Source organism: Echeneis naucrates, chromosome 3 (genome assembly GCF_900963305.1).
Source record: "Echeneis naucrates chromosome 3, fEcheNa1.1, whole genome shotgun sequence".
Classification (NCBI taxonomy): Eukaryota; Metazoa; Chordata; class Actinopteri; order Carangiformes; family Echeneidae; genus Echeneis; species Echeneis naucrates.
Window position 1 is genome coordinate 26,190,475 of NC_042513.1, and position 23,367 is coordinate 26,213,841.

The 23,367-nt window shown below is 42.9% G+C and overlaps 3 protein-coding genes across 4 annotated transcripts in view; 1 reads left to right on the top strand and 2 right to left on the bottom strand.

Annotated features, from left to right (window-relative positions):
- The window catches only part of lrrc49 (leucine rich repeat containing 49), a 28,365-nt gene extending 23,015 nt beyond the window's left edge, over positions 1-5,350 (bottom strand). Inside the window, exons 1-3 of the mRNA XM_029498464.1 lie at positions 5,259-5,350; positions 4,372-4,575; positions 3,515-3,581 (exon numbers count right to left, since the gene is read on the bottom strand). Coding sequence (XP_029354324.1) covers positions 3,515-3,581; positions 4,372-4,541 — 237 coding nt within the window. The 5' untranslated portion in view covers positions 4,542-4,575; positions 5,259-5,350. The remainder of the gene's footprint in view (positions 1-3,514; positions 3,582-4,371; positions 4,576-5,258) is intronic.
- Positions 5,351-10,574: 5,224 nt separating this feature from the next.
- larp6a (La ribonucleoprotein 6, translational regulator a) lies at positions 10,575-15,458 on the top strand. 2 transcript variants are annotated; one of them, XM_029499082.1, is made up of 3 exons: positions 10,575-11,224; positions 12,673-12,871; positions 13,437-15,458. In XM_029499082.1, exons 1-3 carry the CDS (start codon positions 10,989-10,991, stop codon positions 14,532-14,534), a joined length of 1,533 nt encoding a protein of 510 aa, XP_029354942.1. In that variant the 5' UTR covers positions 10,575-10,988; the 3' UTR covers positions 14,535-15,458. The 2 variants fall into 2 exon arrangements, with proteins under 2 accessions (XP_029354942.1, XP_029354943.1); XM_029499083.1 differs by having other exon boundaries at positions 11,090-11,224; positions 12,223-12,871.
- A 3,048-nt stretch (positions 15,459-18,506) lies between these two features.
- On the bottom strand, positions 18,507-23,186 carry tm2d3 (TM2 domain containing 3). Its single transcript, XM_029498434.1, has 6 exons — positions 23,063-23,186; positions 22,408-22,512; positions 21,760-21,914; positions 20,218-20,392; positions 19,768-19,843; positions 18,507-19,677 (listed from the first exon to the last, which is right to left on the bottom strand). The coding sequence occupies exons 1-6, from the start codon at positions 23,166-23,168 to the stop codon at positions 19,512-19,514; spliced, it is 783 nt and encodes a 260-aa protein (XP_029354294.1). The 5' UTR covers positions 23,169-23,186; the 3' UTR covers positions 18,507-19,511.
- Between the last annotated feature and the right edge of the window lie 181 nt (positions 23,187-23,367).

A 23,367-nucleotide genomic window follows, 5' to 3' on the forward strand; every position in this document is an offset into this window, starting at 1 on the left:
CACACACAAGGAACGTGACATTACTCGTTAATTTTTTTTGTTGTTGTTGTGCAGAGAGACAGACCTGTATTCAGCTGTGAGTGATGAGGAGTTAGACCGTGTTGTAAGTGATGTCCGACTAAAAGCTAATGCGTGGTCATCTGAATGCAAGCGGTATTAATAAGGCCACGATGTATAATGTAGAATGAGCCAATCATTATGGAGAAATAATCCAGGTAGGATGAGGATTATACATCGTGGCCGTACTCTTAACTGGAACACGCACAGAGGTGTGTGTGTGTTCGAAAAACGTTTACAATTCAAAACAATGACCGAGTAATGTTAGACTAAGATTAAGAGAGCATCAATAGAAATGCAGTGGAGTAAAAAGTACAATATTTGTCCTTCAAATGTAGTGAAGTGAAAGTATCCCCCAGAAATAATACTCAAGTAAAGTACAGATACTCAAAAACTGTACTTAAGTAGAGTACTCAAGCAAATTTACTTCGTTACTGTCCTGCTGATTGGCTAGTGATGTTAGTTTGGTTGAGAGGGAAAGCTGCATTATTCTCATTCTAATGATAGGCCAACTCCAATGACTGCTCGAACCGGTCAATATCCCACATCAACAGGTTTGTTTTTTCAATGAAGATCTTTTTTTAATCGCAGTCCAACGACACTTGCCAGAGATCCAGCACGGTGCTGGAGTACTTTAAGCCCTGCATCAAGGCCTGACTCCTGTTTGACTTCTCAAATCAGAATAACAAACAGGTATATCAGGCCAGTCAGTGGTGAAATCTTACTCTAACTTTTCCCCCATCTCTCTGGGGCCTCTGTCATCCTGATATTGACTTACCTCAGGAAAATCCCCAGTGGCCTTTCCCGTGTTAATGATGTGTTTTGCTCCCTGTAGGGCACAGTGTACATATGAGGGGAAGGTTGAAAGGCCAACACAGGTCAAAGGTCAAGGATTTTACCTGCTAAACTGAGGGGGAATTATACAAATAAAATACTGCTCCTAAATGTCAGAAACATTCATGTCTTTCAAACTTGACAAGCACCGTTTAAGTAGTTTTCTATTATTGTTGTTGCTGAGTCAAGATTTTTCTCAGATTTTTCAAAGCTAAGCACCAGAAGTCTTTACACATCTGTACACATGCCTAATAAAAAACAACTTTCCTCATGGTGTCACCATCTGCGGTGGTGAGAAGCCGTCTGTGACTGTTGTTTGATCCATGAAAACACAAATATGGGTTACACAGGGCCCCTTTCAGATCGTCACTATATGTTACTTGTCAAGAGGAACACCTTTACACTATCTTTCATCCGCTCGGCCAGTAATGTCTGAAATAAATCAAGTTAGGTACATGCAGATGTTCAGAACTTAACCTTTTCACTGGTAACTGTAGTGCCAACAGCATCCATAAATTATTATTACTGTGATGTTTTTACTGTTGCTATCTGTTATTGGTACATTTGTGTATCTTTGTCTGATTGTCTCTTTCAAATTTGGTGGTGTATCGTATGATGGTGAAAAACGGCTGTGTGTCCACTAAACCTTCCTTAAATGAGAGTTAACATAGTTAATCATGGGCCCATTTCAGGGCATCCCTGACCAAAACAGAATTCTGTCAAAACACAGACACGAATCTGCACAATAACTGGAGCAGATTAACTTATATTTGAAGAGGTTGTGTTACACATCATGAATCAGGTGCTTTTTCCGATGGTGTAGGTCACAGACATCCAGCATATGGTGATTTAACATGTGTAAGATTTCATTTTGATAAAAGCTTGAAAAATGTGACTTTCTATTATATATGGCTTTGGGGCGTACAGAATTTCTGTTGTGTGTACAATATGTGTAGCGCATTAGCAAAAAAATTGGTTTTCCAATTATGTCAGGTCATACTGTAGCCCAACCACCTGCGTGTGTGAGATGGATTCACTCTCCCAAAGAGAATATCTCCTTTTGAATGGCATCCTGTTCCAGAAGTACGTGTGCAGAAAGATAGGGGGGAAAAAGGTCAGGAGTGATGTGAGCCTCCCTGCTTGGCGATGGGAAGAAGAAAGGCTGACAGTGATGTACAACTTGTGGTTGCAGTATGCACAAAAAAAGAACAAAGACAAGCACCTGGTGTTCTGTGGCCAATGGTGGCTAAACTATCACCTGCCTTCATACAATAACCATGACATCAACATTGTTTTAGCACATTGAGCCATTTTCTCCAGATGAATACAGTGCACTCTCTGCATCAGCTTATACTGTCATTGTGCAGCATTTCATACTGTATTTGGGTGGTCAGGTCTCTGGTGAGCATGGAAAATGTTGAGTAAAAGGTGATCGAATAGTTACACAAGTACATAAAGTAGGAGCCTTTGAGGTCAGTGATTGAAAACCTACCCAGGAATATAATGTGCTTGCGTTGCCAACAGGGACAGTGCAAATTAAATGCAGTGATGTAGTCGTAGGGATGTTGGAAACATAGAACAGAGCTAAAGACAACAAAGCTGCCACTGTCATGGAAAGCAACCTAACATTGTAGCAGCTGTTGAATAGTAATTGGGATGCCTGCTCATGTAAAGAGCAGCCAATATTAGACAGGGAGGGAGTTTTACCAGGGCTCTGGAGTAGCTCTCTGAGGAGGAGTGTAGGCGGCATGCTGGCAAAACACTAATTTCACCAAGGGAAGCCTTTCTATTCTATCTTCCTTTTCCAAGAGCTGCTAAAATCCTCATCTGACATCAGCATTCTTACATCATTTGATTTCTCTGGCCTTTAATATAAGTGAGCCAGGTTCTGCTGTGGAAGCTGAGCAAACAACCCCCAATAATACATTTACTAAAATTAATTGCAACATAATGTAGTGTGCTACGGCTCAAAACCATTGCCATAGTTGCAAACATTAGAAGCCTCGGAACTGCAGGATTTATTAGCACCTGCTGTATTAGACTGCATTAGTGATCACAAGGCGTACCGAAAAACTAGGGGAGCTGTTCCTGTTGAATAAATTATTCTGGGGTTACTGAGGAAAAGGAGGTGGGAGTAGACCCTCCATGAGAGCCGATGGGTTCTGATGAGTCTTTTTTTCCTCTAAAAATGCTGTGAACAATTGCTGAGGATAAGTCCTTCAAACGTCAGTGAGTAAAAGGATTATTTGAGTGCCCATCAGATTTCTGCTTAAATAACTGATTGCAACATCAAACAGAGACAGATTTCCAGACACAATCTATTTGTTCTTAACAGGATTTAGGACTCTGAATTTACCCAACCCACTCTTTCAAATGTTATTTGACAGTAACGAGTGGGCAATTTGGGTATAATGAGAGTCACGTATGGACATTTTAGAGGTCAGAGAACTAAGATAAAAAGGTATAGAATGACGATGACATGATAAAATCTCATGCCTGCTTAGTCTCCTGCTGTTAAACCTATTTAATGCCTGCATTTACATGACTGCATCCAACAAAGCAAAAAAAGGCAACAAAGCCAAAAACACACAGTGTAGCTGATAGTACAGTAAAGGAACAGTACCTGATTGTCCTGCAAATCCAAGATATTCAGTTTGGACAAGCTTCCCAGACAGGATATCTTCTGGATTCTAATATAAAAAAGAAATAACAAAAGAAAAAATATATAACTTACAATTTGTCAAGAATTTTAGTCTTCTAGACTGTAGCAAGTGCAGCTGTCTGGTGGGGTAACGGGTCATTTTAGGAGAATATAAAGCAAAGGACAACCAACAAGCGCCCTGAGATGTTAGATTCTCCAACAAAGCTGGACACATGGTGACTTATTGTTCATGACAGTCCATATGGATCTGGATCAAATTACAGTTGAGATGAAAGGCTGCAGTGTCCTGATGGCGTATGAAAGGTATTCTTTCCTGTTCAGGCACTTAACAGGGCCCTGGAAGAAGGTCTGAAAATACAGGGTGTCATGTTTTACACAAAGTGGAACAAATACCAATGGTAGACCAACTCTAAGATCTCGATGTCACAAACTGTAATTTGTGACATTAATCTTCCCTCTGTCGACCTTTGGAAAGAGAGCACAGTGATAAATAGCTTTTGAATTGAACCGGGCGCGTGCTGGAAAACACTCTCTCAGGCTTGTAACATAGGAACATGTTTAAAACACTAAATGCAAATAACAACGTACTGTATGGTATAAAACCAACACTTACTCTGCTTATTTAAAGAAATTGTGTATTTAACATCAAATCTCTAAAATGTTGCCTTTAAATATGTTCGACTAAAGAACAGTAAAGTGTGTCTGTAGACTATCACCTATTTCAGCTCATGCAGTTCCACCACATAGCACAGTAGAACATGTTACATATAGACAAATTAAATATTTCTTTGTAGTTGCATGCTTGTTGTCCAACTAACCTGTTTTTCCCCAACATAAGGATCCTAAGAGAGCTTAGAGCCTCAATGCCCGTCATCTCAGAGATGTGATTGCCATACAAGTTTAGGAAAACAAGTTGTTGCATGTGTGACAAATGCTGGATCCTTCTGATTAGATTGTGTTGGAGGTTGAGAAGTTGCAATTCTTCCATAAAGCCCAGCTGGGGGCATTCCTCTAGACAGCGCCTGGAAAACAACATTTCTTGTGAATGATTACTTCATTTTCAACCATAGGAGAAAAAAAGCCATGCAGTTTAATAATGTATGCTACAGATTTTGTGTTTCACCGTGAATACTGACTGTCTTATTGGTTAGATTATCAGATGGTGGGTATTATATGTGACTTTGCTGCTCCCTGGTGGCAGTCTGAAACACTAGCTTTTTTTGTTTGGTCTTATTAGTCTGATTAGGTCAAAAGCTAATACTGTTGATGGCCAGACAAAGTTCATAAAAATAACAAAATCTCAGTACATGGGTACAACATTAGTCAAGATACATAGATTTACCATAAAACATGGCATTTCGATTACATACACTGTTTACAGTGACCTGCAGCTAAATAAATATGTTCTACAAACCGGCTAAACATCCCATTTTGTTAGAAAATAAATAACAGGCCAGAAGTACCTGTCCAAGTCAAATCGTTGAAAATTGGATGCAAAACTGTCACATGGCAACCAAGTGAATGGAAAACCAGGAACAGCGTTGTAATTATATCCTCCAGAACAACCTGACGTAGACATTACACACTGAATTCACAGCACACATAATGCCTTACATAAGACTCAGGGCTATTGATTTGAAAAGCACAAAAGCACAAATAAGCCAGCTCCCTAATTCCATATTTTTTATGACCTTGCCATATTTACTTGCTGGTTTGGGAAGATAAGCAGCCCGTGCACTCCGGGTCGGTCTCTTAGATTTGTCTCTTGCTTCCCTTGCAGCACTCCTCTGAGCACCACCAGCCAGTGGGGCTAGACTGCGTGAAGGATAATCTGTAGAGTCGCTGGCAAATGATGGGACCACGGGTGGCTGAACAAGTCTTCTCTGGCTGTAAGCACGCAACCTGTATTCTACAGAGGAAAGAGTACGCAGTTCAAATCATTGTTTACACACCTTAGCCACTCGTGAAACACACAATTAAATACTGAATCACTAAAAGACCTCTTGGGCATTCGTTGGGTGAGTGATGATGAAATTGTGTGGACTGTATGATGCTTACCTGTGTTGGAATGATTCATTGTCTGGGCAGAAGTCATGTGCGACTCTAGTGAAATATCCTGAGACAGGAAAATGGTAAAAAAAGGATAAACAAACACTGGAAACTGTCAGTAATTACCCAGAAGAACCTCTCCATCCACATGATGACTCACCGTCCTCTCGGGTACAAGTGCTTTCACACCTGTCAGGTGCAACTTGCAGCTGCTGATCTGCAGAAATATTTTCACAAACGATCAACCGTGTTGCATCAGACGACACACAGGCACTGTTCAACACCGACAGCTAAGCTAACTTCAAATAGCCACTTCTGAGCTGAACCTGAACTTTAGGCAGCACAGCAGAAATAAAAACTGGTTGTTTAACGGGGACTCTCACCATGGGAGTGAGCAGCAGCCATTTATCAAGGCGAGTCGTTTTCCGCTCCATGGTGCTAACGTTAGCTAAAGTCAGAAATAAAGACCAGCTTTGGCTTTAAGAAGAGAAATGTTTCAGCGTCACAAAAAAAAACATTCTAAATAAAACAACCGATACCAACAAATCATTTGAGACTATTCGCTTTGATTTGGTGATTTAAAATAAAAACGAACAAACAAACAAACATTTGTTGACTTCCGCTCGTTCGGGCGCTGCTAAGTTGTTTGGAGACAAGTGCCGTTGCCGTGGCAACCGCGGGCTGTTGCTGGGTAACGCTCACTTCCTGTGTCACGAAAATAAAAGTAGTCCGTCTGAAAGCAAGTCATTTAATTTGTACCTTTAGCCAAACAACAGAAATAAAAATATATATATATCCCTAAAAAATAAATAACAATGAATTAAAATTATTATTTTCAGTCAAATTACCGTGAAATTATTAATAACCATCAGGGTAATATCCCTAACACGCACACTGACCATTTTCACACCGTCATTTGACATAATAAATGAAGATTACTCTGGGTTTAATAGGTCAGGTGTGAATCACACATAATACCAGAGTACTGCGAAGTCTTTTTCTGTCGTCTTTCTAAAGATAATTAAAGCTAAATATTTGTTTTTTAAAGTCACTACTTGTACCTTCAAATGTGAGAACTTAATTGCTGCATGTGTTTTCCAGATACAACAGATGAGCGAGGATGCTGCGATAATGACCAACAGAACATTGTGATTACAGGCCTTTCTTTTCACAGAGGACATCTTGTCATTACAGGAAAAGGCACAGGTGCAGCAAATCGCACTAATGATAGTTCCAGAAAGGTGTGCCTGGGAGACATAGTGTGAGTCGGTGGACTGTCACTTCTCACTTCAGATATTCTGGAAATTTTAGGCTTGTCATTAAAAGGACTCTTATTGATGTGAGATCACAAATGACCTTCAAATTAAATAAAGCCTGTTAAAATGTGCTTTTTTTGCAAAGTGCATTATTTTTAGTGCTCTTGCATTGATCTATTGACAGTCAACCCCAGGTGACATTCAGCCTCAGGCAGTAACACTACACAACACCGAATATGATCAAACAGATTGTGTAGTGTATTTTCAGCATTTTCACACCAGCAGTAATAAGCAGTTGTACACAGAACAAAAGTCCAGATTCATTAAAAGTGACATCCCACACATTGCCTGTCACAAGCTATTCATGATGCAAAGCATAGGCTGGCACGCATTATGGGAGATAATCATCAGTCGTTTGTATGACAGGTCACATTGGAAGAGTACAACATAAATTCCAACTGTGTATAGATCTATAGATCCTTGTAGCTTTGCTTCGCAGAAGAAACAAAGGCACAGAGGCAAAAAAAGAGTTATTCCTAGATGTGTCCCATTTTATTTGTATCTTACGTGTCCCTTCATTTGTGGTTCACATTTCTTCATTATTCTACCATACTGAAATATTCCCACCATTTAAAAAGTCACCATCGTAAATGAAACTTTGTTAGCATTTAGTTTAGTCATTTAGTTCATTACAGCATAATTTTTGTTGGGTAATTAGATCAAGTTGTGTAAAGGTTCTGTCATGAGGGCGATTCATACACGTAAACAACACATTCAGTGTCACTCTCACATTTGTACTGTAAAAATGAATAAAATAAACACGGTGTAATTGTGCCAGCAGAGCTGATTTGTTGGCAGCAGTGAAGAATGACCCTTGATTTGATTGGCAGGAGACATAGAGTTGTGGGAATAGAGACACAAGTTGTAGAAAACATCATCACATGAAATTATGATAATCGATATTTTTACTGTTGATCTGCTGCCCTGCTTCATGCCACATGGCAAGGAGTGTGTGCCAAACTGGGAGAGAGAGGACATTGGATTTTCCTGTCAGTCAATCCATTTATGAAATTATTTATTTATTTATTTATTAGATTTTTTATTTATTTATTTATTTATTTATTTTGGGGGGGGGTGGTATTCAGAGAAGCAGGAAAGATTGATCCCTATCAGAGGAAAAAATAGAGTGCTTGACAATTATGGGTTAATGATTCAAGCGTCAGCTGTGTGTAAAACTGTCTAAAGCTTGGAGAAACCCAGAGTGTTGCAACGCTGGCTTCAGTGTAACATTATGTATATTCACAGATGAAGAATAACAGCCATTAGTTTGACTCTAGCTATCTTCCCAGAAATCTGAGCATGTGAGATTTATTGGTAATCCAAAGATTAAAGAAAACAGTTAATCAGGTAACAACACAGAATAAAGAAAATTAAAAAGAAAGGAATGCATCATTTCTCTTTAGTTTATATTTATACTCATTAAAAATCCACATCCCTAAAGAGCAGTATGTTTGCTGTAATAGATGGGGGTTGCAGACATTATCTCACAGGGTGACCAACCATCACCAACCATCCCCCATTTCTGCAATATTCCTCAGACATGCAAAGAGACAGATGGGTTGAAAAGGACAACCTTCATCTGCCACACCAATATCCAGCTTTACAAAGACAAACAAAGGAGGACTCCTGTGAATGAAAAAAAAATAGTGTTGTTTTCAGTATTCAAAAATGATTTGTTAAAATTTGTGCAATGATTTCACAACTCCCCCGTTTTAAGTAGCAACCAAGGTCCCCTTTTACTACAACTATGTAGGCAGTTATGCAAGTTTTGACAACTGATCCTTTATCTTTCATCTGCACGTTGCTACCTCAGAGGGAACTGGATGTGCTGTTTCTGCAGCAGCTGCCTATTGTAACCTACTGAGGTTACATTGAATTTTTGCAATGAGACAGAGAACTAATCTGCTGCCGTGCTACCAGGTTAAGGCCGAGGATTCAAGGATATAGAACTGAGTCCAGTTGCACTCGACTCAATTTAGTTTGGATACCAGATCCCAAACTGCGGCCACGACCTTTACAGGCATATTAGGACAGATTGCCAAACCTGTATTTGTTTGGGTTGTGTTTAAGAAAAGCTAAACTGTTCAATAATTGTTTAAAAAGATCACCTATACAAACAAAAAAGTCAAGCTCTGGGTGATGGTTAATCATGAGAATTCATCTTCAGGGACCGTGAATCCATGTCAGAAGTGTGAAAAAGGCTAAATACAAAAAATGAACAGTGTTAAGGTGAAAATTGGAAGCAAAAAGGATTTCACTGCAGCAGTATAAAGGCCAAAGTGTACCGACAGCTAACACTTCAGCCACATCTTGTTAAATTCAATCAAATTCAGTCCAAGAGCCTGTTATCTGTCCAGACAGCCTCATTTTGTGGCCATTTGTTGCTGATGTTTGGGGGACATTGTGGGTGCTGTTGAATTGCATTGAATTGTATTGAAAATTGCTGTGTGTTGAAGTTGTACAGAAAAATGACACGCTTAAAAGACGGCTGAATAGGAGTCTATTTATGGCAAAGTAGCAGTATGATTTTTATTTTTTTAAAAGAGGAAGTGGATCGGAGCAGCACTTGCTGATGCTCACAGGGCTTTGCTGTGATCGTTTCCTCGACACTTTCACTTCCATTTAAATTCTAATTCTATTGGTGTGAAGGTTAAAGCTAGAACGTCCCTGAAACAAGTTTATTTGCAGTGGAGGGGATTTAAACAGCCCTGAAACAAAACCGTGTCTCCATCAGAGAATATAAACCTTCGATAAGAAACTAAATATCTTCGGATTATTTGTTGGCAGCCTCGTCCTTTCCCCTTTCCCCCGTCTTTCTCTCACACATTGTCTGCCATCATACACAAACCGGAGCACTGTATGGCATGTGGTGCAGGGAATGAGTCAGACTGCCCACCAGCTGTGATTCTGGCTTGCCAGTGGGGAGGACTAAAGATATTTCATGCAGGCCTGGCAACAGCTGACAGCATTGGTGTGGGTGATTTACAGGCATATCAGGACGGATGCCAGCAGCTTGATACAGAAACGAGCTGGGTTTATCACCAACAAAGAAGTTTTCCAGTTACTGTAACTATAATGACCATCAACACATGGTGTAATACTGCAAATGACATCAGTCACGCTAGTTTGTACTCCTGTCTGTGTGGACAGAGGCATCAGCAAATTTACAGGAAATACAAAACTGGTGGATCCTGTGTGCAGCTGAGCTGGGCTGTATTTCTGAACCCTCCTTGCCCACCATGACATCTTCGATTCATTCATCAGCTTCCTGCTTCCTCGGAGCACATGCAACACTTCCTAAAGCCAATTATCCAATTAGTGTCGTCACAGAAGGGGGGTCGTCCCCGCCACGTCGATTTCCCAGTCAGGGATGAACACGTGAATGTGCTCCTCTACTTAGACTCATCTAAACGGGCCTTTCGAGCCCCCAGTAAAAAAAAAACACACACAAAAACAGACGTGTGAGTGTGAAACAGAGAAGCAGAAGTATGCACGCTTTAGTGAACGCCTTCATGCGCTGCCTCTCCTTCCTCCTGCCTCCCTCTTGGCTTTGTGTCAGCTCTTGCTTGTGGGTTGGGAATGAGTGCGAGGAGACGCTGCAGCGGCCCAATCCCAGAGCTCGTTTCAAGAGCAGAAAGCCTCTTACATATGAGGAAGTAGCAGCAGCGGCGGCGGCAGCAGCAGAGGAGGCGCACGGAGGATCGGGCGCGTCGGTCTCACCAGGTCCAGGCTGCGTCTCGCTGGCTGCTACAAGCCCCGCTGCTCCTCAGGGCCCCGCACCGACTCTGCTCTGGATCGGGGGTCTCTGGCGAGCCGTGGAGCGCGTCTTCGGAGCCCCCTGGGTTCTCTTCCGCCATCGCTGGTGCCCGAAGCGGCGTCGAGCGGCTTTACGCACCCCGTATCCCGTGTGTGCCTTCGAGCCGAGCCAGATCAGGAGCTTCCAGGGAGGCGCTGCTGCTGCTCCGGCCGAGGAGAGGAGGGGGAGAAGGAGGACGGGTGGGGGGGAGGAGGAGGAGGAGGAGGAGGAGGAAGGGCCGGCCGGAAGAGGCACCTTCACTTATTCCGGGGACATGAGCGGGTCCGTGGGGATCCCCGGTCCGAGCCCGGCGGTGTGCGCCTCGGACGCCTCACGCGTCGATGAGGTAATCACCGTGGACCAGCACACGCAGGAGATGGGGACGGTGACCATCACCGTGGCCATCCAGGCGGCGGAGGACGAGGAGCCCGAGGAAGTGTCCGCCAACATCATTGACTTCCTCGGAGGAAGCTGCAGCGAGGACGAACTCGGAAGATATGACAAATCGAGGTTTGGCTGGAAGTTGATTCTCTTGTTTTGGTGCCCGTTACAGCTGCACTGCCTGCCATCAAAAGACCGCTTCAAAATAAAATGCACATAAATAGGTTTGCTTCTTGTCAAGGTTACTGGAAGCCCATCAGTCTGTCCGCGCATCGGATTGCACATAATTGGCTCTAAATTCAGCTGGTGGGCTGCCAACACCTGAGCAGCGTGACGGGTCATATTGTTTCTGACAGAAAGCCGTTTGTGTAGAGAGACTTTAACAAACACAGCAGGTGTATCCTATCAGTGACAACAGCACAATGTGTGAGCCACACAATAGATGCTCACAACTGGGAGTGTAAATCCTCACACACATACTGGAGGGATGTTTAGTTTTGTGATTATCTGGATGAAGTGTGTAAACACCTGTAGGCCAAACCTTCACCTGAGACACAGATAAAGGATGGCACCGTCACCTTAATCTAATTCCCCGCGTCATGGCTTGCTATTTTTATCCCCTGGCTTGTAAATTCCCTCCTCAGACTGTGTGCAGAGAGTGAGTCAGTGTTAAAAAGGCCAGAGTGGAAAATAAATGAGCCACCTCACCCCACGTCAGAGCACACCTTCACACCTGTGCATGTTTTACTTCCATCAGGAGATGTTCGGGTCATGAAGAGGGAAGTGCAGGTTGTGGCAGTTTCAGCTAATATCCCTGCAGCATTCCTTCTCAGGTTTTACAGTACACTACGTGATCGTGACAGGAAAGTGAACTTCATCACCTCCGAGCAGAAATTCTCTTCTGCTTTTCATTCATGTTTTTAAAATATCTGGTGACAGCGACCGTACCGTCCTCAAATTGCTGGTGGCTGTTTCAATCTGAAGTCCTGGTGTGGAGCTGTGGGCTCGAGCCAGCTGTGCGGTCAGCTGGCTGGAAAGCTGTTGACTGAGGGGGTGCTAGGGAGGAGGCTGGAGGAGCTGATGAGTCATCCACTAAATCTCATTCAGACCCTCGCTCTAATCCGCAGGCCTACCTGACTGCACCGCTCCGCAGCTTCGGCCAGGTGTCTGACTGATGTATCAACCTGTGCCCAAATCCCTTCACGGTGGTGGTAATAGTTTTTGGAAATGGCGTGGAGTTGATGTGGTGAACCGCCATATTCTGTGTGGGAGGGAGAGCCTGTGACTGTGCGCCCTTCAGATGGACGGGTCTTGGCAGCTCAGTCCAGGACTGATGGGACTCTGTGGGTCCAGGTTTGGCACCGAGGCATGGTGACCATGGCCGGAGACTCACTCAGTCAGTGAACCGCTGTGAGGAAAATCTGGAAGGATGGAAGCGAGCGGCCCGTCTCATGAGCCAAAAACTTGTTGTTGCTCATTGTATTAATGAAAGTGAAGTGTGTAACAGTTGTAATGCTGGCAGTTTGTGGGATGAAACATTCTGCTGTCTCAGTGATCCATGTTGGCTTCCCACACAGCGGGGCCGGGACGAGCGGGGGAGAGCTGGAGGAAGAGAGCTGGCAGCCTCCGGACCCAGAGCTCATCCAGAAGCTGGTGGCTCAGATCGAGCACTACCTGTCCGACGAGAACCTGGAGCACGACGCCTTCCTGCTCAAGCATGTCAGACGCAACAAACTGGGGTTCGTCAGCGTCAAGTTGCTGACATCATTCAAAAAGGTAACTATGACCAGACAAAGATCCGATGATGGAAGATAAAATGTTGAATACTGACCTGAATGTGATATTTGACACAAAGTTGAGTGTTAAAATAGAAACCTTTTGTGTTTCTGAACAGCAGTGACTGGATGATGGGATGCAGTGATATTTTCTTATTCATTCACAACAGCTGGTGCTACTTTTGGCTCAACACTCCAGATTTGTTTGGTTTTATAATTTTTTTCTGTTTATGCTACAAGTGATCTTATTTCACACGCACACATTTTTAATATAAACAAGGACTCAAATGTGCGTGTGGCAACAGTGAGGTGACACATTTTAAACATGAGCAGATTATACAGTGAGAAATTGACTAATGTGGTCTGAATGTTTCTGTTGGATGGAGATGATGTCATCAGATCAGTACTGTATGACTGAAAAGAAAAGCACTGCTGATCAAGCCAGTCAGTCGGTGTAGATTTTCACAAACTCAGGAGAAGCTGCCAGAAGGATCAAATGTGTGACATGGTGGTTGGTTATGAGCTCAGTATCTCGCCCTTTTAACACGAGCCTCGTCTCTTCTTAGGTGAAGCACTTGACGCGTGACTGGAGAACAACTGCTCATGCTCTGAGGCACTCCAAGATACTCGAGCTGAATGATGAGGGCCGGAAGGTGCGCCGCAAATCGGCAGTGCCGGTCTTTGCCAGTGAGTCGTTGCCGAGTCGCATGCTGCTGCTGAGTGATTTGCAGAGGTGGCCGGAGCTGGCTGCTCTCACCAAGGATAATGGCGGGAGCGTGGGGGGAGCGACTCAACAGGAGCAGCTGATGAAGCTCTTGCTGAAAGCTTTTGGAACATACGGCGCCATCGCCTCGGTCAGAGTCCTGAAGCCTGGAAAGGATCTGCCGGCTGACCTGAAGAGACTGAGCGGCCGCTACACTCAGCTGGGCACCGAGGAGTGTGCCATTGTGGAGTTTGAAGAGGTGGAGGCCGCCGTTAAGGCTAATGAATCTGTCGGGGGTGAGGATGGAGGGGCCAGTCTGCTGGGATTGAAAGTGGTCCTGATTGGTACCAAGCCGCCCAAAAAGAAGGTACCCAAAGAACGGCCACGCGAGGAGGGAGGGATGCGCAAGAGTCGCTCACTCAACAGCAGAGTACGGGAGCTCCAGTACCACGGCGAGGACTCGGCCTGCAGCTCCTCAGAGACTGAGAGCAACCCCACGTCCCCCAGGCTGGCCAGAAAGTCCCAATCCTGCAACAAGCTCAGCCCCACCACTGCAGGCATCGCCTTCCAGAACAACCATCTGAGTCCCGGCATGTCCCCGCGCAATAGTCCCTGGTCCAGCCCCCGAGGCAGCCCCTGTCCTCAGCGCAAATCTCCTCATCCCCACAAGTCTCCCTTAGCCAGCGAAGGCAGGTTGAGTCCTGAGCCGGGGCGCCGCTGGGCAGACTACTCCTCCGACAGCAGCCTCACCCCATCGGGGAGTCCGTGGGTGCAGCGGCGCAAGCAGGTGGCGTCCCAGGAGAGCAGTCCGGTCGGCAGCCCGATGATGGGCCGGAAGATCCAGAATGCAGACGGCCTCCCTCCAGGTGTCATGAGGCTTCCCAGGGGCCCAGACGGAACCCGCGGCTTTCACTGTGTCACTGTCGGTGAGAGGGGAAAGACTGCTGCGACTCAGACTTGATATGTGGATCATCTTTATGCATTCCCTGTTCGATTCCTTACCCCCCCCCCCCCCCCCCCCCCCACACACTCACTTTCCCAGAAACAAAATGATGTTGGCATTATGAGCTGTCCTCGGCCGTGTCGCCCCATATTTGAGACTGTGTAGATAAATTTTTGTTGGGTGCATCAGTTTTCAGTCTTTGTTATATTTTTATACGACATTTTGTGTTACCATGGTAACATTAGTGATTTACAAAAGGAAGTTTGGGTGAATGTGAATTGATATTGTTTTGAAAGGGAACTTTACGAACACCATGTCACCTCCATTGCTGTCTAAACTACATGAGGTGGATTGGAGAGGAAAAATCCGTTTCTTTTTTTTTTTTTTTTTTTTTTATTGAAGTGTCTTGTCTTGTGTAAAAACCTCACATTTGTCTGTGTGGTGTGTAGTTGTGAGTTGTGTAAGAGGCACATGGACCTGATAGTGATATCACCATATGCCTTTTCTGTATTTGTCCACTGTGAGTCCCATTTTTACATGTTATTTAAACCGAGGCCATAATCACTCCAATGCCATAAAAGTTGGACAGTTAAATGTTGACATGATGTGTTTTTGTTTTCCAGTTTTTATTTAGTCCTTTTTTGTTTTTTTTTTTTGTTTGTTTTTTTTATTATTATTATTTTGGTATTTTCAGTGCAGTTTGGTCCCTTCCAGCCCTGTAAATGTTTCTTTGTTCAGCAAGTAGAAGCTTTATTTATTTTTTTAGCTTTTTTTTTTTTTATTATTTTTTTCTTGGCATATATTTTCATCAGTCTAAGCTCATATGAGGTTTGAGGGGATGTTCAGGTCTGGCAGAATAGATGCTCTTATGTTATTGCCTTTACATCTGAGCTTGGGTATTTGTACAGTGCAATTCCTATTGTACAAATAAATCACAAAAATTGCAAATGGCTTGGCTTCTTTTGTTTGACACATTTTTGTGGTGGCCACGATGGTGCCAAAATTACCACAATCCAGTTCTTATTTTTATCCTTATTTTGTAAGCAGGATTACATGAGATTTGGTTGACTTGCCAAGACTGTGGAAGCGAATTTTGAAACTTGGAAAGCAGAGCTGGCACACGGGGTGTGTTTTTTTTTTTTTTTTTTTTTAATTCTTTTCAAGGATCGCACAGATGCGAGGGTGATGAGTATGTTGATGGATTAAAAGTGATATCAACCCTGAATTAGCAGCAGAAAATGTTTAAAATGGTAGAAGAGCTGCTGCACAAGTGATTTGTTCAGGATGTTTCGAAAACATGAGGTTCATCAACCAACCTCATGTTTTCATTTGACCATGTTGAATTGGGCTGTCTGAGACTGATCCCTGGAGAAGAATATTCCAAAAACCCCAGGAATGTTCCAGCTTCACCTTTTAAATATAGAATGCATCACATAACTGGTTGCATAAGTATCCAACATACCACTTGTAGTCAAAATCTAACACCTTCCCTGGAAATCACAGCCAGTCTGCGTAGGTCGGTCTGTCAGGTTTTGACATCCCAGTCGGTCTGAGTCTCCCCACAGATTCCTGATGTTGCTGAGACATGGAGTTGTCCCCTGACAGTCCATTGACTTTATATTTGGAGTTGTGGTATTGCTAGAATATAAATTACCTACAGCTCCCTCAAAGACCACTACAGGTTCTCTTTTAAAACTCCTGACCACACATCTGTGTGGTTCCCCCTCTCTATCCTGCCTCTGTCTCACTGTTCTGTCAAATTAATCAAAAGATGCATAAAGAAGTGCTATAAAAACTCTTTCTCAGAGGCAGCTGAAGAGAAGCATGCAGGATGCTGCCCACACCAGACTTCATGGGTTCAGTGTTTTCAGTGGGATGGACTAAAAGCTCACTTTTGTTTTTTAGATATTTCCCCACATGCCTTCTGGTAAACCTTGACCCAGATGTGAGTCAGTTACAGCTTTCGTGCATTTTCTTCACTGTCCATAGGCGTCTTTGTGGCTCATTTCAGTTTTTTAGGACAGCCATTCAATGTTGTTCAATGAAATGTTTTCTATCATCTTGCCTGATTGGTGCTTTTCAGTAGATCTGGAAAGCTCCTTTGTTGACCTTTAGCTGTAGAAAATGGCTTAGAAACACCAGCAGTGATCATGTATGAGCTCTGGGAAAAGGGTGTGGTGGCGTTGTATTCCATTATTCTGCGTTTTTTTAACTTAGATTAGATTTAATTTAGAACTTAACTTAGATCATATAGTGGTGACAAAACAAACTAATTGCACCATTGTGACAGCAAGGGGAAAAATACAACAAATGGAACAGTCCAACGGCCATAAATACTTTTTTATGGACTCTGTCAGTTATACCATGTCCTCAGGTGCTATGAAATGCTCCTTAGCAACCGTTCCAGTGCAGGAGAAAGGAGCTCACAGTCGTTAGACTTTTAAATCCATGTGGCTGCAGCTTTCTGTTTGGTTAGAGATGCTACCTCCTGTAGCACAAACACACGAGAGGATGAAATCTGTCGAGCAGCTCCAGACTCAGAGGGTCAGAGCTGAAGCACAAAAATTTAGAGCTGCAAAGGGACTAAGTGGGATTACGTAAGAGGGGGATGAAAAAACTTTTGTTTTTCTCTGTGCACGATTAGCAATTCAAAACCAGGAAGTCGTGACACTGTCTGTTTTTGACACATATTTTGGCTCAGCCCCCCAACTGTGTGAGTAATGACTATCTGGGATAATTTAGACAAATCTACGGTATTATTCTTAGAAAATGAAGTTCCACGTAATTGCCATTAATCACTGTGAGATAACACCAACAAGCACACTGTAATTGGGCAGAATCCACATATGTGTGAATAAAAACTTCTTTCGAACAATAATTCAGGTCTTTCAGGAGACCAATTACACCATGACACTACCTATTAAAGTTTTCTAGTTTATGTGCTCATTCTCGTAGAAGTTAGAAAACAAGTTTTTTTTCCTGACAGAATAATTCCTCCATCACACCATTATCAGAAAATCATTTATATTTTCTCAGTGTATGAATAGTAATGGAGCCATTCATTAGTCTATGCATTAAACGTAATAACTTGACAGGTAACACACGGCACACCCTCCGTGTGTCTAAATATACTGAGTCACGCTGAGACCTCCAGCGAGTAAAGTGTGATTCAGGATTTCAAAGCCATATAAATTACAGGTTTCAGGGTTAAGAACACTCACTCTTCTTCCTCCAGAGGAAACTGAAAACAACCATTTCCATTCCTCTGAGCTCTGAGCATGCTGCATGACCAACACTTGCATCAGTCAGTGGGAGGGAGCTGTAGTGGCTCAGAGAGGGCGGTGTCACATTTGAGGAACTTGAGTTGGGGTGGAATGATTTTACAACAGCAACAGAAAAGCAGCCAATCGGAAAAGTCGACACAAAAACTACTAGAAATTATTTTTTCCCCCTCATATTACGTAACACAAGCATGAACTATGAAACAACTGTTTGATAAACACACTGAAGTGTCGTCTAGGTCTGATGCCTTGCACAAAAGCACTGTTTTAGGACAGCTGACTTCCTCCTCCTCTAACAGGCCCAAAGGAAACCAAGTTCTCCGGCAGAACTCACCGTGTTTAATGTGAGAAGAATCGCTGACAGCTGCGAAAATGACCTCAGCATTCCTGTCAGAGGTTGCAGAGAGAGCAGCATTCAAGCAGAAAGCACAAGCTCACAGCCCCTTGAGGCAAATCATCTGTCCCACTCACCGTATTGACATAATGCTGACCTCTTTGAGAGCTACTGAAAGAGCATCAAAGAGAAAAGAAATGAGCACGTTCTTTTCAGATTGACTGTGGAACAACAGAAACAAATCAAATCTGCACTCAGTCTTTTCACCCTCTCATATGGCTTCAACATCTCACTGGTTTTATTCTAAAACCTGACAGAAGCCAGAACATTTAGCCTTAATTCTCCAGGATTTACTGCCAATCTGTGCAGACAGTGCCATTTAAATAAACACGCATATTCCATCATTTTATTTACATAACTTAAAAATGGTCATTTACAGTGTTGCAACAAATTAAGACGCCCTGACACTGAATACAAAAAACATATTTACATAAAGCAAAGATCTTTCAGTGTTCCGCAGAGAATACCTTTTTTCCTAAAGTCAAGAATAATCATGAGTTTGTGGAAAATTACCGGTTGAATACACAAGCTATCTCCAGAATCTCCAACAGAGGAAACCACAAGTTTGCTAGTACAGCACATTTAAAGTGTTTCAGTATCTACTGTGTACAAACGTAACGTTGTTTGTGATTGTCAGCTGTGCATTTCCCAACAACACGTTGCAGCATGCGATGATGCTGATTACATTGCTTTTGGAAGGCCAAGTGATCATTTGCGCAGCCCAGTGGGCATCAACTGCTGACTCAGTGTTGTAAAAACATAAAACATGCAACACAACAGTCAAAATTATCCACAGGAGTAACTTTCTCTCATCAATAAAAATGCCTGAAAATATTCCCTTCTGCTTTTTCATGCTTTCTTTCAAGACATAAATATTACACTGTTTGTCCTGGTAAAAAGCTCTGTCGTCATGGTTACCGTGCATCCTCCCCATTCGTGCATCAACCTTGCAACAGGGGCAGAGCAACGCACAGCTAGAGGGTGACAGGAACTTTGTGGAAGCACAACTCTGCAGGACACCAGATCTATCTATATAACAGCATGAAGGAGCTTAATTTGTGAAGTCGAACCAACCAGATAGATGTTATTACAGCTCCATCTGCAGAAGCTTGACAGGATGACTGGGATAGATCTGATAGTTGTGTGGGTTGAGTCGCTGGTGTGATGAGGAAAACACTTCCTGCCTGTTAGCAGATGGGATGAGGACGTGTTGCACAGCGAACTCGGGCAGGCAAACGTGCTAAGAAAACATCATCTCATATCTGCAAGTGGAGCAGGAAGAGGGCACAAACCATTCGGCCATGCCTCAGGAGCTTTGCCTCAGATGTAAAGAGAACCGTCAGCAGGTCCCACATAACCAACCCCGATCAGAAGCACGTCGATCAAAGTCCAAATACCCAGGCCTCCAAAGCTGAACAGTTTCCCCAGACCTTCTCTCCACTGACCCAGATAAAAGCGATCTGCTCCAAAACCACCAAGTGTGATGCTGTAGAAAGTCAAAACTGCTATTAAACGACAGTATCTGACTGAGTGAATATTTATAATGTCCTATCTCAAATGATGGCAACTGGTTTACCTGAGCGTTAATGCTGTCGACCACTTGTACCCTCCAGTCCAGTCACAAAATAACCGTTTCAGAAAATGCCTTTTGCCTACAGAAAGAAAAAACAACAACATTAAATCAGTGGGGAGAGACATGCACATCACGTTTCCCAAAAGAAATAAGCAAACCAAAAATACAAACATTTAAGAAAGACCAATTAGGATATGGAGAATATAGCTCTCCCAGGACAAATTAATAACATGAAATACATATAAAATGAATATAACTACACATATGTATGTTCTTAAAAACAACTGCTTTTCTTTTGCATTCTTCTCAATACAAGTTCACCATCCCCCTTTTTTTTGTTCTGGGCAAAAGTGTAATTATGTAATCTCCCTTCCCTAAATTACTATCTACGTTGCCTTTGACTGTGACACACTCTTCCCACTAAAAGCAGTAAAACAACAGTTTTTCTCATACCTAAACAATGCACGTGGTCTAAGACCTCACAGGTGGCGTTGTAGCGTTTGCGTGGGCAAGAGACTGTCATACAGTTGGTGGAGTTTGAGCAGCGGTACTGAGACGGGTCCAGCTGCCAGCAGAACTGACAGGTGATGGAGAGAGTAAAGTTGGTTTGCTGTTGTCCCGACTCTCCCTGTATACACAAAAACATCAGATAATCACTACACAACAACTCCCAAATCAAACTGCTACACTTTGTCTCTGAGACTTGTGTCAGCCTTATGTGTCTCATTTCCTGTTTGAATCATTGAGCTAAATAAGGTGTACACCTTTAAGTAGAAATCAGCCACACTTACACTTCCTCTCCACCTTTATGGAGCATGAACCCATCACAAAGTTAACTGCTACTCACTAGGGGTGTGCAAACAAAACTATTCATATAAGAATCGTGATTCAGAAACAATTTAAAATTTCCCAAAATCAATAAAAAATAAATAAAACAAATCCGCAGGCTGTCTGCCTCCATTTTGTACGCGGGACATTCTGATGTCACCATAGAGCCGGTTTTGGAACATACATATGCGTGGTAAGCACCAAAACAAGGAGGAAACTCCAGTAATGGAGGAAAGAGAGATTCAACCGGCCCAGTCCTTGTTGAAGGCAAAGCTTCAGACTCATTTTGGTTTTTACCTAGAGTCCTATAAAATCTGTTTAATTTTTTCCCAAATTCCATTCAAATGTTTCCCATATTCGTTTAACCCTAACCCTTTCTTTTCAGTTTTAATTTTGAGAATTCTATCACCCAGAGACAACGTTTTTAAGTCATGAAATATAGGCAATTTCTTTAGTTATAACTGAAAACTTGGTCTGGTCCGGTCCGGTCCGGTCACCGTTCCTTGCTATAGCCCAGTCCATTACTCGTCACCAATTCACAAATTAACCTGGACATGTTAAGGTGCCCACATGGGGAATCGAACCGCACCACATTCATTCATTCATGGGTAGGGGGGCGTGCATTATTAGTGACTCCCCTCAGAGCATTTTCCCAGCAGATGTGTTCCATTTTACTCCAGGGAAAAAAAAATGTATGTAAAATGTCGGCCAGTTCTGTGTTATTCTGTGTTTATATTGAATTCCATGATTCTGTGATGGCGGATTTTATAGGGCCCTATTTACCGAATTCCCGGATAGACAGAGCTTGACATGAGCTTCAAAGTGTGCAAGGTTTTCAAAATGAGGAACCCATGTTCAACTGCACAATTTTTTTTTTTTATAAAGAGACTTATTTTTGTTACTTAAGCAATATGTGATATTGCTTTTACGCAACAATTCCATCTAAGCATTGATGAATGTTTAAAACTTAATAAATGTCTCTATTTATCATTCTGTCAGACTGGAGTAGATCATGAGGATCCTTTGTACACCTACAGATTGAAGCAGAAATCATTATGAATTAAATCGTTTTGAACCGAAAATTGCTTTTGAATCAAATTATGGCCTCAAAAATCTGAATCGAATCGAATCATGAGATAGTAAAAGATTCCCACCCCTTCTACTCACTATACAGTGGACTCCTCTTTTGGGTTCACAAGTGAAGGCAGCTGGTTTCCCGTAGGTGCAGTTAAACTGGTAGTTGCATTGAATGCAATCAGCTGGTAGGCGATTGCACAAACCGCCACTTGGACACTTGAAGTTCTTTTCGTCTGTTGGAGAAACTGAAAAGCAGCAAACTTGCAGTTAGAAGAATTATCAGGTTTCTTACAATAAAGATCAATTTCATCAACCAAAACGTTGTTTTAAGACATCATGTCTGGGATCATAAAGGGATGAGTCAGCAGACTTATGACTCTCTCACTCTCAACCTCTTGTCAAGCTCGGGGATGATTTGTATGGTCAATTGCTAACAAAGGGCCATGTTGTCATGATTATTCCATCAACATCAGCTTCTGGGCCACCAAATTGTTCTCAATTTTCCAAAGTAATTAAAATGTGGATTCTCTCTGTTATGATACTGAGGAGGAAAAGACATCTACTTGTGTGTAAATTCCACTAATCCAATGGATGTGGCAGTTGGGCCGCCCACTACTTTAAATTTTTGGTATAATTAAATAATAATCATTGCGTGTTGTGTCATATCACTAGTCCTTCTTATGTACGTTCATCGTGCTTGGTATGGGGCAGTGAAGAGTTGTGGTGGTGGTTGTGTACCCGAGGATGCAGCGGGGACCACTGGGCTGGTGATGGCCGGTCCGTGCTGGGCATCTCTTTGGGAGTAAGGAGGCTCCTGTCCAATGTGAGGAGAACTCAGATATCCTGACAACAAAACAAGACACACAATCTGAATACAAAATACAAACAAACAACCATAGTTAACACATCAGGCGTTATCTGTGTAAAAAGGTGATGGTAGGAAGCATTTAGTGCATTCAGGTGTTCCCTTACAGGCACAAAGTATCGATAGAACTGACTGTAAATGTAGACACATAAGAATGGATGTAATTTTTCAGATTTCAGTCAATAATCCGTCTGAGCTTCTGCCTGACACCAACTCTGCTCCACCGAGGCGTTGACTCCACTCTTATTTAGCGACAGTCAGTCAGCTGTTAGCTTTTTGCTTCTGCAAATCAAACGTCATGTGGAGTTAATTCATTAAAAACAGCACGGTATGTTTGAGAGAGAAAGAAGAGACTTTTAAAATCAGGGCCGGTCACTGAAGCTCCTGTTTTCACTGCTAACCGTTAGCGGCTAACCAGCTGCGCTAACGTTTGTGTTAGCTCGGTGGCTAGCAGGAAGCGGCCGTTAAAACGGCCTCCTGTCGGTGACCAAACGGCTTAAAAAGTGTGCTTCCTCTTCGTTGACATACCGTTGGCACACTGCAGGAGCAGGTCCGTGAATAACAGGGTAATTATTCCGTACGTCCTGAAGTCCCGGCCCCGGTCCGGTCTCCATTTCTGGCAGATGGTGGCCATCGCTGCTACAGAGCGACGACAGCTGCGTTCACGTGCTGTGGGAAATCACACACTCTGCGCCGAAGTGTTGGTCCACAAAAGGCTGAAGAAGAATCGATTTTTAACATTAATTCAACCATTCACGTGTGTCTGGGGATCAAGTGTGACCACATGATAAATGTTGTGACGTGCATATGTTGTCCACTTGAATTTTGTTTTA

Coding starts and splice junctions, on each gene's coding strand:
- tm2d3 (XM_029498434.1), bottom strand. CDS start 23,168: ATGGCCACCATCTGCCAGAAATGGAGACCGGACCGGGGCCGGGACTTC. Junction 22,513..23,062: donor GCTCCTGCAGTGTGCCAACG/GTATGTCAACGA, acceptor TTTTGTTGTCAG/GATATCTGAGTTCTCCTCAC. Junction 19,678..19,767: donor TCGACAGCATTAACGCTCAG/GTAAACCAGTTG, acceptor GACTTTCTACAG/CATCACACTTGGTGGTTTTG.
- larp6a (XM_029499082.1), top strand. CDS start 10,989: ATGAGCGGGTCCGTGGGGATCCCCGGTCCGAGCCCGGCGGTGTGCGCC. Junction 11,225..12,672: donor GGAAGATATGACAAATCGAG/GTTTGGCTGGAA, acceptor CTTCCCACACAG/CGGGGCCGGGACGAGCGGGG. Junction 12,872..13,436: donor TGCTGACATCATTCAAAAAG/GTAACTATGACC, acceptor GTCTCTTCTTAG/GTGAAGCACTTGACGCGTGA.